Genomic DNA, 16229 nt, shown 5'->3' on the forward strand with positions numbered 1-16229 from the left:
TTGGGGGCCTCCCCAATCATACTAGGGATAGCTCAGTGGTTTGAGCATTGGCCTGCTAAAACCAGGGTTGAGAGTACAATCCTTGAGGGGGCCATTTAGGGATCTGGGGCAAAATCGGTACTTGTTCCTGCTAGTAAAGGCAGGGGACTGGACTTGATGACCTTTCAAGGTCCCTTCCAGCTCTATGAGATAGGTGTATCTCCATATATTCAATAAATCCATCTGAGATAAATGTCCCTCTGATCCCTGTTTTACAGTCTAATGGAAACAGGCTTAAAAAAGAAAAGATAGAAACAGCACTTGCCACCTTTGCAAAGCAGACATCAGGCAGGGGATCCGGAAAGTGAAATCGATCAGACACAAGATCATAAACAAGAGGGAAGCTGATTAGTCTATTTCCACTGCGCAAGCTGAGTGAAGTGCAAAATGACAACAGCACAAAGTAAATTAGATTTCTAATGTCCTAGGTGACAGACCCAGCTGAGCGAGGCAAATCAGAGAAAAGCTCCATCATTTGGAAGACATCAATAAACCCACTTGCTTTTATTCCAGTCAGGCCATTATCATCACGCAGGAGCTCTTATCTTAGTGAGATGCTGGCTGCTAGGACACAAGACATGTGCTGTGCAGGGAGGAGTGAGAAGCGTGTCCCTGGGTATGTTCTGGATTGAAGCACACGCTTAGCTGCGCTATGAGATTAGAGACTGGCGGCCAACAAAGTAGCTGCCGTCTCACTAGCTGAGAATGCCAAAGTGCTCTGCTAACCGGAGCTCTCAGACCCCCTAACGTCATAAATTCATCTAGCACAGTCCAGCTAGCCGAGTGCTTTACATTGGGTACAAAGCGTCCGCCCCGTGAACTGATGGAGAATCGTTCCCTGAAGAATATACACTCAGGTACTCTGTACACGCTATATTTGAGCAAGGCCAGAATCTTAACACTCAGCTTAAGGTTCCATGGCTGGTTAGAACGAGAGTTGATCAAAAAACGTAGAAAGAACAGCTTTCCTTTGGAAAAACACCACAGTTTTGTCTAAATGTTTCAGGGGAACATACTGATTTCCACAACGTTTTTTTGATGGGAAAAACTGAGTGGGGTTTCAGAGTGGTAGCCGTGTTAGTCTGTATCAGCAAAAAGAACATTCTTTTTGAGTGGGGTTTGTTTTTTAGGGTTTTGATTAATTTTGGTTAGAGTTTTCTACTGTATTAACTTGATCTAGATCTGTCTCATTTAATATTATACTGAAATATTTTAATATAAAAGTCAACCACCACCACACTTCCACCCTAGCAAGACACTTGATGGGCCCAAATCAAAATGTCTTGGAATTTTCATTTCATGAGGAATTTTGGCTTTTCGTTCCCATTGGAATGATTTTTCGTTTCAAAATGTCAAAATTCCCTGTGGTATGGAAATTCCAGTTCCCAACCGGCTCCCGTTACCACCCTAAATAATTCCTCTCCTCCTTTGCCTTCGCTTAACCGAGCTGGACTCACTTAAGTGAGAAGAAATGCTACCCCACGCTCTGCGTGTCCCTAAACCTCCAACTGCCAGAAGCTGGGACTGGAGGACAGAGGATGGATCAGTCGATAAATTGCCCTGTTCTGTTCACTCCCTCTGAAGCGTCTGGCACTAGCCACTGTCCAAAGAAGGATACTGGGCTAGACGGACCATTGTTGTCAGCCAGTATGGCCGTTCTTAGGTTCTTAAGAATTAAATGGGAAGAGGCAGTGGGCTGGCTGGTTAGGAGGTATGTTCATAGAGCTGTACGTGGTAGCCTAATACCGGTATAGCTAAGAGATGTCTTGGCCAAGAAGCACAGAGGAGGCCTGTAGGCATGGCTGCATTATGCCAATGCTGCCAGCTCTTTACCTTCACTGTCAACAGCCCTCTGAAGGAACAACGATGCAGCAAGAGGATTCAAGTATGTAAATAAACGTGCGTGAGGCTCAATAATACACGCTTCTGGGATCCAAAGAACACCAGGCCCTATTGACAATTCGGGGCTGGCAGGCTGTGGAATGCAAAGATAAAAAAAATCATACCAGCCTCAGAGGGCAACGCCCAAGGTGTTTATTTGCAAACGGCCAATCTCAGTCAGTTCACATAGAAAAAAATTTCATTAAAATCAAGTTATCTTCTCGAAACGACGGGGACAAGAGCAGGGAGAGGACAACTAAAAGTAACACTGCTAAAGGGAATAGCAGGGTTTTCACAGGGGCAACGAGACACTGACGGCTCCGATCACGCTTCCTGTTCTCAGGAACGTTAGTCCAAAAAGAAACCAAAATCCAAGGTAGGAGAGAGAGGAATTTGCAGTAGGAAGGTTCTTCTGCTGGCTGGGTCCTGATGCGGCTGCGTTTATGGTAGGGGTCCCCTCAAAGGCCCACGAGGTGGCACGGGGGGTCTCTGGGCAGGACGAGGTGGCAGAGGGACCCGCTGGTAGCCATAGGGTGGCGGGCGGGGGGGGCCGCTGTAACCATGGGGAGGCATCAATGGAGGCGGCCCACGCATGCCGTGGTGGGGCATGGGGCCCGGGTGACCTGCAGGGACAGAGCGTAATGACATTAAACCCTAGCTGAAGGAAGCAAAGACGGCAGCTCCGATTCAGGGCCCATCTGCACGAGCCTCTCGCACAAGAGATTTCAGGCACCACAAGCCACAAATTGATTTCCGAGCCAAGAGGCTGTTCAGAGCCGGGACTCTTGGCCGGGAGCTCTGGAGGGACGTCGAGCTGGGCACAGCCCTACAGGCGTCTCTCGTGCATGGGGCCCTCCCCACATCTCAAGCAGGAGTCTGGTCTCAGCGGAGAGAACTGGTCACTGAAATGACACGGCTCTGGGCAAAGCAACTGCTGTACCAGGATGCCAGTTATTTGAGGCCCTGCCTCCCGCCCGATTCCCTGCAACAGGGCTCGAGGCAGAAGGGATATGAGCCCCCACCCTCCCGCTCCGCCAGCAGGACTGGAGAAGAGGCATACCGATCCCTTCCTAGCTGGGAAGTCGGCGGGGAAGCCCTTAGTCACCTGCCTCAGGCGCCTTTCGGCTGAGGATCTCAAAGGAAACATCCTCACTCGACAGCTGGGAAAGGCAGGCAGATGACATGAGACGCGGCCAAGGTCCCACAGCGAGGCAGCGGCAGAGCCAGGAACTGAACTCAGGAGTCCTCGTTCCCAGGCCCCTGATCCAGCCGCAGAGCCACGCAGCCTCACGAGGCAGAGGAAACCGCTCGGGGTTCCCCCTTCTCAACAGCTCCCAGCCAGAGATCTCGCTCCGAGCGTACGGCTGGCCTCCAAGGCTGTGACGTAAGCAGCCACCATTTCAGACCTCAGTCCTCCTCTTCCCACCTCCCAACTGAACTAGCAAATGGATGCCACAGGCCTGGGCTGGTATTAGGCCCTTGACTCCAGTAAACGTCCCATCTCGCAGGTTCCCACTTACCCATGGGTGATCCGAAATGGGGCCCTCTGGGCGGCATGCCCATTGGGGGTGGTCCGGGGTGGGGCATGCCGTGGGGCGGGCGGGGCGGGGGCTGGCCTCCTGACCCCGGTGGCCCCGGATGATGATGCTGTCCCATCCCGGGTGGTCCGTGATGCACCTGCATGGGGGGCATCCCTAGGGAAAAGCACAAGACGTTCTTTAGACCCACTCAGACATTCAAAGCAGCTGATTAGAAACCAAGTTCTGCTGAGCTCACTGACCACATGAGCTGCTGGACAGAACTCCAGGATCCCAGTGACCTCGAGGCGACCAGGGCTTGGAGGACAGGGCCGGTCCCAATAGCATTTTTACTGGCCACTAGAGCAACCCGAATTCCAGCCGTTGGGAGGATTGTACCAGAGAATACAAGGCCAGAAAGGCCCATTAGATCACCTAGTCTGACCTACTGCATAGCCCAGGCCAGAGAATTTCACAGCTAGCCCTGTGGTGAACCCAGAGACTTGTGTTTGGCGAACACATCTCCAGAGAGGCCTCCACAGACCTCAACAGACAGAGAATCCACCACTTCCCTTGGGAGTTTGCTCCCTGGTAACATCTTATTTCCAATCTGAACGCACAGGCTCTAGCTGCCAGCCATTGGTTCTCGGTCTGCCTTTCTCCACTAATTTAAAGAGCCCTTCAGTGCCAACCAAGAAACTTGGCGTCGTTAATAAGGCACATTATCTAAGGTGCCATCCACAGCCTCCAGCGTGGCACAGACAGACAAGTGAGCAATGGCTACCAGCTGCATTTCCCATGCTCATTTTTAAGAGGAGCCAGCACACGGCCAGCAGATTTGAAATTTTCCCTTGGCAAGCGGTAGTGGCATGACCCAGTTCTGCCAATGACAAATTAAAAGGGGGAAATTTGGAGACAGACACCAGGCACTGGGATAAAGAGACAAAGGAAGAGGGGAAAGACAGATTCTTCTCTTTTCCCCTTTAACAGAAAACCAGGCGCCCGAACACACCTCCACATGCCAGGCACCGTGACGTGATGGGCCTTTCCCTGCTGTATGTAATCGCCTACTTTAAACACTGTAAGCCAGTGTGTAATAGGAGACCGCAGCCATCTGTCACTAATACAGCCAAATCTGCAATTATACAAAGCCTCCTAATCAGACATAAGGGGAGAGGTGACTTCCTAACAGACAGAGCTGGGCTCACAGTTTAGAGCAGGGTGGATTAAAAAAAAACAAATCATGATTTTAAAAAGATTTCTGTTTAAAATTTAAAATCAGATTTTTTTTTAGTTTCCATGTTGCTAGTTCTTTGCTTCCCTTCTGTTTTATAGTCTTATACTGGTAAAGGGAATGTTCTGTATTTGTTCCTTTCGCCGAATTTCAGATTTTACATAGAGATTTGTTTTCCTACTAAGAAGTTTCACACTTCAATCCTCATCTATGCTGCAAAAGACAAGTCCAGAGCCTCATTAACGCCCTTATTGCAAGAACGCTACAAACTCTCACGCAAGGTTGATAAACAAATAACCCGTGCTGGGTCTGCAACTCCTGCCACCTTCCGGTACACTGAACTTCCCCAAATCGAGAAAAGGCTGCACTCACCCATCCGGGGTTTATGCTCCTAAATCTTGTAGGTGCTTTACAAAACTCCCACCCATAGGTGCCTAAATATGGGCTTACGGAGCCTAACGTCAGGGTATTTCTGAACATTTTGGAATGGACATATAAAAAAAGTCACAGTCACTTTGGATACGTCTACACTAGATGACACTACAGCAATGGAAGAGGTTCACACACTGAGAGACATAGCTAAGCTGGTGTAGACAGAAGAATTCCTCCGCCGACCAAGCTACCGCCTCTCGGGGAGGTGGATTTACTACAGTGACAGGAGAACGCCGTAGTAAGCAGTTGTGCCACTGCGGCCTTTCAGGTGCAGACATACCCTTAAAAATCTCACACCGCCATGCTATGTCGGTCATGGTGTGAAAAAGCCACGCCCCCTAGTGGCAGAGCTATGCTGACACAGCCCTAGTGTAGATGCAGCTGTGTCCATAGAAGAGGACTCCTGTTGGCCTAGCTAACCTCATGCAGGGGTTGGGACACCGCCTCCCGCCAGAAAAACTCCTGTCGGGGTACGCTGCCGTCTACACTAGCGGCTATGCCGGCACAGACTCTGCAGTGCAGAAACAGCCACGCTCACTTTGCAGTCTGAACACCGAAGCAGTTTTGTTCCGATGTGACAAAGATTTTATGCCACGCCAGGTTTTTTTTAAAAACTAAAAATACCATTTTAGCCCCAATCCTGCAAACACTTGAGCACGTGCGGAACTTTAAAGCAGTCCCAATGGAGTCAATGGAACTATTCTCTAGAACAAGGCATACAGCAGAGCAGATTGCAGAGAAAGCCTGAAAATCCCCAGCTCTTACCTAGCATTTAATCAGTAAATCTCAAAGCACTTTGCAGAGATCAGCCCATTTTCAAGGTGGGGAAGCTGAGGCACAGAGAGGGGACGTGATTTGCCCAACGTCACCCACCAGGCCAGGAATAGAACCCCCAGGTTTCCCAAGTCCCAGTCCAGTTCTCTGTGCACGAGGCCACACTGCCTCTCTGATACCTACCTGGATGATGCATCCCGCCAGGTGGGAAAGGATGTGGGTGAGGAGGGTGCCCTCCACTGGGAGTGCCCCCTGAAGGAGGACCCGGGGCACCTGCACCTGGTGGCATGGGTGGAGGTGGCATGGCAGGAGGCATTCCTGGGGGCATTGCTCCAGGTGGCGGCACCGGCGGGGGAAACGATCCTGGGGGTGGGATGCCTGAAAAGAGAGACAAGTCAGTGAGAAAAAACTGGGTCAGCATCTACAAACCACAGAGAGGACTCAGAATAAACTGGCCTCGGCAGCAGCCACACGTCCATCTGCTAGCGTGAGCAAGTGCCAGTGAGCTCTGCCAGCTGCTGGAAAGCCTGCATCTCCCGTAGCATCTCCCCTGCTTCATTGGAGCCCAACTCGTCTCTGCCAAACGAGGAGCGCACAGACCAGCCGAGGGCCTCAATGATTTCAGCCAGCACACGAAGCCAGTAATCGTCTACAGAGCTTTTCACCCAAGGGTCTCAAAATAACCACGCAGGGCCCTGAGTCGAGGATCGTACCCCCACTTTACATCGAGGAAAGCGTGGCACAGGGATTAAGCAACTTGCCCGAGCTCACGCAGCCAGTCAGTGGCAGACAGGAACAGGACCAGGGAGTCCTGACTCCATTCCCCAGGTTCTAGCTGACTGCAGACCTCTTGGGTAGGTCTGACAGCAGAACACATGGCCGACTGCACTGGGGACTAATGACCAATTTTACCCCTGAGCGTGGTGAGGAAAACTGCAACCAGTCTGCAAGCGCCCTAAGGAACCAGGGTTCACGATAGAGCAGCAGAGTTTGCAGCCATGCAGTTCAGTTCTGAATCCAGGCTTCAGCCATGATCCAGATCAGAGCGCCCTCTAGTGAGTCACCCACACCACTCTCTGCAGCACAGCACCCCCTAGCAATGCTCCGCAGCCGTGTCATAGCTGTAGAGTCCCTCCAGCCCAGGGGTGGCCAACCTGTGGCTCGGGAGCCGCATGTGGCTCATTAGAGGTTAATATGCGGCTCCTTGCATTGGCGCTGACTCCGGGGCTGGAGCGGCAGGGAGCTGAGGGCGTGCTGCTGATATATTACTGTGGCTCTTTGGCAATGTACATTGGTAAATTCTGGCTCCTTCTCAGGCTCAGGTTGGCCACCCCTGTTCTAGCCTATGGAAACTTGCAGCCAGAGTTCCCCGCAAGCACAAAAAGCACCGCACGGCATGTGCTCACCTGGCGGGTTCACGCCTGGCCCCAAGGACGTGACGACAGGGGTCGGCACCGATGGAGGAGGAGGGGCATCTGCAAACAGCTGATGAGGCCGGTCTGCCTGAGAGAGGGGGTTCTGGGCAGCCAGCAGCCGCTCTGCAGCAGAGCCGTGCCGCTCGCCTTTGGAATCCTTCTTGAAGGCGTAAGAGACGGTGATGGGCCGGTTGCACAGGTACTGTCCATTCATGGCCTCAATGGCGGCGTCGGAGGCATCAAAGCTGGCGAAGTTGATGAAGGCATAGCCCTTGGAGTTGCCCGTGTCGGGGTCCCGCATGATCTTGGGGGTCTGCAGGATGACTCCAAAGGCGCTGAAGGTGTCGTACAGCAGCTTCTCGTCGATCTCCGGGTCCAGGTTGCCGATGAAGATGTTGGCGCCCACGTCCAGGTTCTTGTTGTGGGCCGAGGCCTTGTTCACGCGGATCGGCTTCCCGTACAGCTTGATCATGTTCATGATTTTAATGGCGTAGTCGGCATCTTCCTCGCTGAGGAATTCCACAAACCCATAACCTGCAACACACACCCCAACAGAGCCCTTTATAGCCGGATACACTCCACGGTCTCTCCATGCCACCCACACCATCCCCCTGGTTGATCTCAGGCCTCCATCATTTCTCCACTGTTGATGCAAGAATCTTCTCCTCTGCAGCTCTCCCTGAAATAATCTCTCTTCTCCTTATCAAGAACTGGCTGGAACAACTGAGGTCAACTGCCCCCCTACAGACAGGAGAACTCTCACTGCATCTCCTAGCATCCAGAACCACCTCATTCTATGTCTCCACCTTCTCCACTCCATCTCATTTCAAACTGTCTTCCTCCCTCATCTGCAGCTATTGATTTCTCTCCCCCTCTGCTTCTAAAGCCTGGTCTAGACACAAGGTTGGACCAGTCTAAAGGTGTGATTTCAAAACTGATTTATTTACACTGGTGCAGCTGTATGTGTGGACACTCTCATCGAGTTAAACCCGACTTATCAATTTAGCTTGCACCTGTAATTCACAGCTGCAAGCTAACCTAGATTTAAACAGCTATGAGTATCCAAAGAGGGATCTGTACCAGTTTCACTAAGATCTGGTCTACACTTCAGAAGTTTTGCCAGCATTGCTATGTTGGTTAGGAGTGTGAAATAATCATACCCCTAAATGGCATAGCTGTGTCAGCAAAGGCCCGAGTGTAAACACAGTTATACCAACAAGTCAGTCCTTTTGCTGCTACAGCTTATTCCATTCAGTGAACCAGTATAAGCTACAGAACTCTTTTACTGGTGTACACTGTCTCCCCACTGGGAACATTTGCCAGTATAACTGTCCCCGGCCCCTTTCTAGTGTAGACAAGGCCCAAAGTCTCAGTTTAAATTGGTTTTAAAAGTAACGGTGCATCTTGGTGAAGAGACAAGCTTTTACTCTTTAAAGTAACAAGTGGAATGAGACAATGTACAGAATGAGATGTGGTACATAAACTGAAACCCAGGAGAATTACTTAGATTATCTGGTCAGCATTTGTACAGCACCTGGCACCATGGTTTTCTGATCCACAACTGGGGCTCCTCCATGCCACCACAACACAGCTAATTGTCTCAGTTCTGTCTGAACATTTTACACTGACTATTGTTACAAGTGACATGTAAAATGACTGGAAATGGGATTTTTAACCCTTTCCATACTGGCAGATGGTACATGTGTCTGCCTGGACGAGAGCCCTGTGGATATGTAATTTGGCAGAGACGTGTCTTTGAAGGGACCGGTCAATATCTTACCTTGATGTTGACCTGTGACTCGATCTTTGGGCATGTGGGTATTGACCACCGGTCCCGCTTGCAGAAAGAGCTCCCATAACAGCGGCTCACTGACCTTCTCGTCCAGGCCACCGACGTAAACCGTAGCATCTTGAGAGGGGGGAGAGGAGATGGTGATGGGTTACCTGGATCTGAAGAGCAATCTCTTGAACATTTCAGATGAGTTAAGAACTCTCCCACAGAGAGATCAGCTTTGGATCCCTAAGGGTTTGAGCTCGAGTCCATGAAGTCAAAAGCAAAACTTGCCTCGACTTAGACAGCTCAAGACTGGACCCTTAATGAAACACACTTCTCTGGAGTAAGTATATGGACATCTAACAAACCAATGTTAAATGATTAAGAACACTGTTTAAAGTGCAGACATGCTCCAAAGAAGTGATAATCCCTAACTCTTATCTAGCCCTTTCCTTCAGTAGCTCTCACAGCGCTTTACAAAGAAGGTCAGTATCATTAGCCCCATTATACAGATTGGGAAACTGAGGCACTGAGAAGGCAAGCCCAAGGTCAACCAACAGAGCCAAGAATAGAACCCCAGGTGTTCCAAGGGCCGGTCCAGTGCTCTAGCCACTAGGCCGCACTGCTTCCCCTTGTACTACAAAGAAGTGGCTCCCCTTAAATCACATGTTTGTACCGTGTCACCCTCACATCATATCTGATGATGTCGCTGTCAGCTGTCCCCCCTCATTGCCAAGGCAACACAAAGTTGATACTTCAGATCAAACTGGTACAGAACCCCTGGCTGATCACTGCGGTCCACAGCCCAAGCCCTGAAGCATGAACTTCAGTTACCCCACTTAATGCTGTTTCCTATTTTGAACTAGGAAATCTGTTAGTTTATGGAATTTCCAACCAAGTCTGCCGCTGTCTATACCAAACGCCAGAGCAGGCCCTGGCGATATGAACCCTCTGTGCTGCCCCAGAGCTTTCCACACAAGGCACTGCACACCTCTTCTTAGACTAACCCTCACAAGCTCCCCAAAGAAAATCGCTGTTATGACACCTATTGTACAGAAGAAACTGAGGCAGAAAGAGGGGAAATGATTTGCCCAGGGTTGCAGCATGAGCCAATAACAGAGCCAGGAACCCAGGAGTCCTGAGTGCCAGTCCTGCAGCCTGACCATGAGAGGCCTCCCTTTATGGGTCCCACAGCTCCCCCCAAATGCCCAAAATGAATGGATTGAAATCAGATGCACAGCAGGGAGACTGAATCTGGCACCCCACACACAGCTTTTGGGGGGGAGGCTCGGGCTCCCCAATCTAGGACCCCGCCGCAAACTCGCCCCCCCCCCGGCTTTTGGGAGGAGGCTCAGGACCCCCAAATTGGGACCAAGCCCAGACCCCCCACTTTTGGGGGGAAGCTGAGGACCCCCAAGCTAGGACCCAGTCCCGCCCCCTGGCTTTTAGGGAAGGTTCGGGCCCCCCAAGCTGGGACCCAGCCCCCCCCCGCTTTTGGGGGGAGGTTCGGCCCCCCCCAAGCTAGGACCCAGCCCCGCCCCCCCGGCTTTTGGGGGGAGGCTCAGGACCCTCAAGCTGGGACCCAGCCCCCCCCCCGCTTTTGGGGGGAGGCTCAGGACCCTCAAGCTGGGACCCAGCCCCCCCCCCGCGCTTTTGGGGGGAGGTTCGGGCCCCCCCAAGGAGGGACCCAGCCCCCCCCCGGCTTTTAGGGGACGCTCAGGACCCCCAAGCTGGGACCCAGCCCCCCCCCCGCTTTTGGGGGAGGCTCAGGACCCCCAAGCTGGGACCCAGCCCCCCCCCCCGCTTTTGGGGGGAGGCTCAGGACCCCTAAGCTGGGACCCAGCCCCCCCTCCCGGGTACAGGGGGATCGGGCCCCAGTCCCTCGTGAGCGGGGACCAGGGGATTGGAAGCCGCCGCCATTTACCCTGGTTCCTCTCGGAGATGGGCCCCGCCGCCATCTCGAACGCGCTCCCGCCTCCCCCCAGCCAGGCGGGCGACCTCCGACTTCCGCCCTTTCACACCCCCACTTCCGGCCACCGCGGTTGAAAAGGGGCGGCGAAGGCAGCGGCCATCTTGGATAAGGCCGGAAGTGGCCGTGCATGGAGGGAGCCATGGCGGCTAAGGGCGGAAGTCAACTTGCACGCACCCGTGGCCATGTTGCCTATGGGCGGAAGTGGCTATCTTGGGCCCTATTTCCCTCCCCCGTGTAATTCATCCCCTCTCTTGGCCCCCAGGGGTTCAGAGCTTGCTCCCCTTTGACCCCTGTGGTAAAGTTCACACCTTTGTGATGACATGCCATGACATAAGCTCCCCCTAGCAAATCCACCGCCCAGCCCCCCCATACCCCCTGCAGTGGATGCTCCCCCCCTGCAGAGCCCCCCCAATGCTGGGGGGGGGGGGAGAGAGAGAGAGACTAGCTGCTGTTTGATAGGGGTCCCTGTTCCCACTGCTAGTACAGGGGAGCTGGGCCTATGGGCTATGGTGACCAGACAGCAAATGTGAAAAATTGGGATGGGGGTGGGGGGGGTAATAGGAGCCTATAAAAGAAAAAGACCCAAAAATCGGGACATCTGGTCACCCTACTATGGGCAGTGGTAGGAGGGCCCTTGTTTGGGCCTCTGAATGCCCGTTCCCACCTGGGGCACCGAGAGAAAAATTAAAAACCCAGTGCCAGGGGGTTCATCCCGCTCTGACCGGTACACAGGCCCCCAGGATCGATGCCAGTAGCTCTGGTAGTAGGGGGACGAGCAGCAGGCAGTGTCAGCTATTCCATGGTGCTTTATTGTCCTGCTGAGCCTAACCGGGCCCCTTTCTGTACCTTCGTTATGGAGCGAGTCCTTACGCAGCTTGGGGGTCAGGCCTGCTAGGGGAAGGATCTTACTGCTCTTTGGGAGGTAACGGTTTCCCGGGAGTGCTTTACAGAGTGACTACCTTATCAGTATTCCTATTTTACATATGGGGGAACTGAGGCACATGGCACTGAAGTATCTCGTGCAAAGTCATTGGCAGAGGTACAAATAGGCCCCAGCTCTCCTGCCTCACAGGTCAGCGTCCTAGCACCTGACCCATGCTGCTTCCCAGTAAGCCAAGTGAGAGCGAGCCCTGGACAAGGACTCGAGAAATCTGGGTTCTATTCCTGGTCCTGCCACTGGCTTAGGTTTAGGCTTAGGCAAGTCACTACTCCACCGTGCCTCAGTTTCCCCCATATGATCCTAGCACCTAGCCCCAACGGTTAGTTTAACTAGAGCAACGGTCCCCAACCTTTTCTGTAGGGCGGGCGCCAGCCAACTAGCCGCTAAAGACCGTGGCCGCTGGACAAGCAGCCGCCAAAATGACGCCGTGAAGCAGCGTCATCAAGAGGTGTTGCCGCCGAAATTCGGCGGCATTTCGGCCGTAGCGCTTCTTGACGTTGCAGCTTCTCGGCGGCTGCTTTTCTGGCGCCCAGTAGGCGGGAGCACATGGATGCCCCGGCGGGCACCGCGGCGCCCACAGGCACCGCGCTGGGGCCCCCTGAACTAGAGCATACCATTCAACTCACAGCCAGCCACTCTGCATTTAAAAATACTGCACTTTAATGAGTTCTTAAATAGAAACGTCACTACAAAAATATACAGAATAGAAAAAAAATGCCCTTATTTGGATTTCCACTTAACTCATCCACGGGGAATGTGTGATCTGCACAGAGTTACCCTAATGTTCTGGTCTCCAAAATACTTTTATGTATATGTGCTATTCGCACTAAGATTTTAAAAAACAAAACAAAAACAAAAAAACCTCCAAGTTGTTATAAAGGAGTAACCAGCAGGAAAAGCAATCACAGAGGACTCTTCCAAGGAAAGTCCAGACGCTCCCGGTCTTGAAACCTTGCACGTAAAAAGAAATGAGGCTGTTCTGGAGGAAGTACTTTGTTCATACTCATCAGATGACAGTCCTGGTTCTTTCCCAGGGCCTGAAAGCCCTAAAGTTCTAGGACGCTTACACAAACAATTCCACAGTTTCGCAGAGAACAGTACCAGTTTCCTAAGCTAAGATCACAGCTAGATTAGACCCTCTGCTGTAACACATGCAGCATAGGTAAGTCTATCCTGCAATCCTAGCTGTGATTAGTGCATGGGAAGACATACCTGCACTAGCATGGCTCAAAATTGCCAAGTAGATGCCTTGCTAGCCCACATACCCAGGGTCCCTGTACAGCCCACACTGACACGTGCCACCACATCTACACTGCTACTCTTAGCCATGCCAGCATGTCTACCCGTGCTGCAATACTTGGATTACTGGGTAGCCCTACCTCTACAACTGTTCTAATCCATCCTGGAACTTGGTGGCTTCCAATCCCTGTGTGTGGGTGTGAGAGAGAGAGAGAGAAAAACACACACACACACACACACACACACACACACATATAAAAATGTATCGTCCAGTTTTGTCTAAACACTTTAGCTTATACAATAACCCATTTCCTGTGGGTTACTAATGTTAGAACCAGAGCTTTTTTTTTTTAATATATATAAAATATAAATTTTTCAACAAAAACAAACATCTCTAATATCGCCCCGAGAGATTATATTACAAATGCCAATAAAAATAATCTTTGTTATTCCTCATTGTTGTTAGACAGATATACAAAGTAGGCACTCAAATCTCAGGGCGGAAAAGAAGTAGCATACAGGAACTGTGCAAACCCCAGTGTCCATAAACACTGACAAAGCAGCATGATGCCATCTGGGTACAGCAGTCATGCATCTGTAGGTACCTGAAAGATGCAGCAAGTCTCCATCCCCCTCACAAGGGCCTGAATCCAATGCCCACTGGGGCCAATGGAAATGTTGATTCTAATGCCCAAGCGTGGCTGGTGAAATTGACTAATTGGATGCGACTTCTGTAGGGTGAGAAGGGAGAAGATTGGGTTCCAAATTCCGCTCCCCCCTCGGAGATGAAAGTCTCAGCCCAAGAAGGCTGGCTATAAAGTGGAAGGAGTGGTGGGTGACCGGGTTGTGAGTTAGGCCTCTGAAAAGCTGGAGCTCAGACTGCAAGCGCGGTTCCCTGAAATGCATGGCCCACGATCTGGAGCATTCACTTTTCGATTCAGATTCAAAGTACAAAAGCAACGACAACTCTGGCTTAAGGCCACAAGCAGCCCATGACTGGGACGGATGGCCTTCGGCTTTTTCTCCCCGCCAAGCTCGAGAGAGATGCCAGTGGGATAGCCCTGGAAACTGAAGGCCTCCAGGCCGGGTACAGTCCAGGCAATCTGCCCCCCACCCCTATAACCCAGGGCTGAGGCTCCATGTAGAAGGAGCACTGGGAAAGGTGAGAACAAGGCCTATTCACGCTCCGTTGCATGTATCAAGATGGGAGCCACAGAGCAGGAAAGACGATGGAGGTTGGGGGACACGGATGCTTGTTTAATGGGGACTTGGCTGCCACCCACCAATCCTTTCCTCAGAGGCATCAGGTGGTAACCTGACCTAGGTCTGCCGTGATAGCAGATAGGAAAGGCTGCCACCCCTGCGCCAGTACCCCCCTAAGCTTGTGTCGGAAATACGCTGTAGGAGAAACTACTGAGCAGATTGGTCCAAACTACCGAGAGCGGAATTGCCATTGTTCGAGGGTGGTAACGGAGGACAGAGGCTCCCGGGACCACACTTGGGAAACACACGTTACCAAAAGAGTGCCGTTACTAGCCGCCTGCCAATGCGACTGCAACTTACATGCTGCCCAGATGATTGGCAGAGGCACAGCTGGGTATATTGTTCAGCCAACGGAGTCCCTAAGCTCCAGATCCCAACATTCCCACCCTCCGGGGACTCTCCAGTCGAGACCTGAACGCCGCGGCTTAGAAAGCAAGTTCTGGAGGTAGCACAGTAAGTACCTGTCGCCGGGACATGCCCGCCGCCTCAAAGACCCACCCCAGCACATTGCTAGCACGACAGCGCCAAGTGCATCCGACTCACTGGCTCCGCACGGCAGCTTTCGGATCAGAGGCCAGGTCTACATTACACACTCCGCTCCAACTACGTCGCTCAGGGGGGTGGATTTTTCACATCCCTAAGCAGCGTCGTTATACCGACCTTAACCCGCCCCGCGGCTGACAGGAGAGCTCTCTCCTGTCGGCTTAGAGCGTCTGCACCAGAAGCGCTACAGTGCCGCCGCCGATGCAAGTTTGTAGCATAGCCCCGCCTGGAGATGGGAGCTCGTGCGGGCTCCCTGTGATCTACTGAGGATGGGGTTCCCCTGCTCCCCCTTTCCCACCCCCCCCCAAGGGTTGCTTGGGAAATCCAGGCAGGGGGTTAAGAGTTGCAACTCAGGGACAGATGCCAGACTGACAGCGCTGGAAATCGGAGGCCAGCGATAATCCAGGGGATGGGTACGGCATGGGCAGCAGCAGGTTAACCCTCGCCTGCCCTTCCACCCAGATGCTGCCCCTCTGGGGGAGGGACGCTACTCAGCTGGAAGAGCGTGAATGAGCCAGTCTCATCAGCTGAGTAAGTCCCCCTGGGGGGAGCGAGGAGGGTGAAGGGGCCTGAAAGATCAGAGAACGGAGAGAGACGCAACTCAGATCGAGCAGCAGCAAAAGCAGTTGGACCCAGTACCCTGGAGTGCCTGCCCTGAACCCTGCAGTAACAGAATCCTACGCTGTAGGTTTTGCCGAGCAGCACTGGAGAACACTGGAGTTGTTCGGTTCCTGTCCAGATCCCACCATCCGAACCCCGGCCAAACACCCAGCATGATTGGGGGCGGGGGGCGGGGGGGTGTTAACCAGACTCAGGGCCGGGTGGGGGCTCTGGGGTCGAGCCCGATTTTGAGGAGGTAGCACTTAGGAGGAGCCAGGGCTATCTGGGCACCCACCACCCCGAGCTGCATGAGTGGGAGCGAGCCCTTTCGACGGACAGGGTTGCCCAGTTCCCTTTTCTGCAGCCACAGAAGGACGGGCAGCTCCCAGCGTCAGGAGGGACAGCAAGGCCCAAAGTCTGTTGAAGCCATTCCTAAAAACCCAGGTCCCGCCCTTGGTCCGCTGGCCCAGCGGACAGATCCGGTTCTGCCTGGGGCGCGCTCCCATCTCCAGCGTGGCAGCAGGGACGCGAGGCTGTCCAGTCTTCGGGGCGTTTTGCCTTCAGGGGGATGCCACGGTGAGTCACCCTAGCAGGTCCCCTCGCCTG

At 52.8% G+C, this 16229-nt stretch overlaps 1 protein-coding gene across 1 annotated transcript; it reads right to left on the reverse strand.

Moving 5' to 3' along the window:
• Positions 1-2047: 2047 nt before the first annotated feature.
• On the reverse strand, positions 2048-11062 carry SF3B4 (splicing factor 3b subunit 4). Its single transcript, XM_065420251.1, has 6 exons — positions 10991-11062; positions 9073-9201; positions 7284-7826; positions 6061-6255; positions 3441-3614; positions 2048-2543 (listed from the first exon to the last, which is right to left on the reverse strand). Exons 1-6 carry the CDS (start codon positions 11022-11024, stop codon positions 2362-2364), a joined length of 1257 nt encoding a protein of 418 aa, XP_065276323.1. The 5' UTR covers positions 11025-11062; the 3' UTR covers positions 2048-2361.
• Between the last annotated feature and the right edge of the window lie 5167 nt (positions 11063-16229).

The sequence above is a fragment of the Emys orbicularis genome, chromosome 20 (genome assembly GCF_028017835.1).
Source record: "Emys orbicularis isolate rEmyOrb1 chromosome 20, rEmyOrb1.hap1, whole genome shotgun sequence".
Lineage (NCBI taxonomy): Eukaryota > Metazoa > Chordata > Testudines > Emydidae > Emys > Emys orbicularis.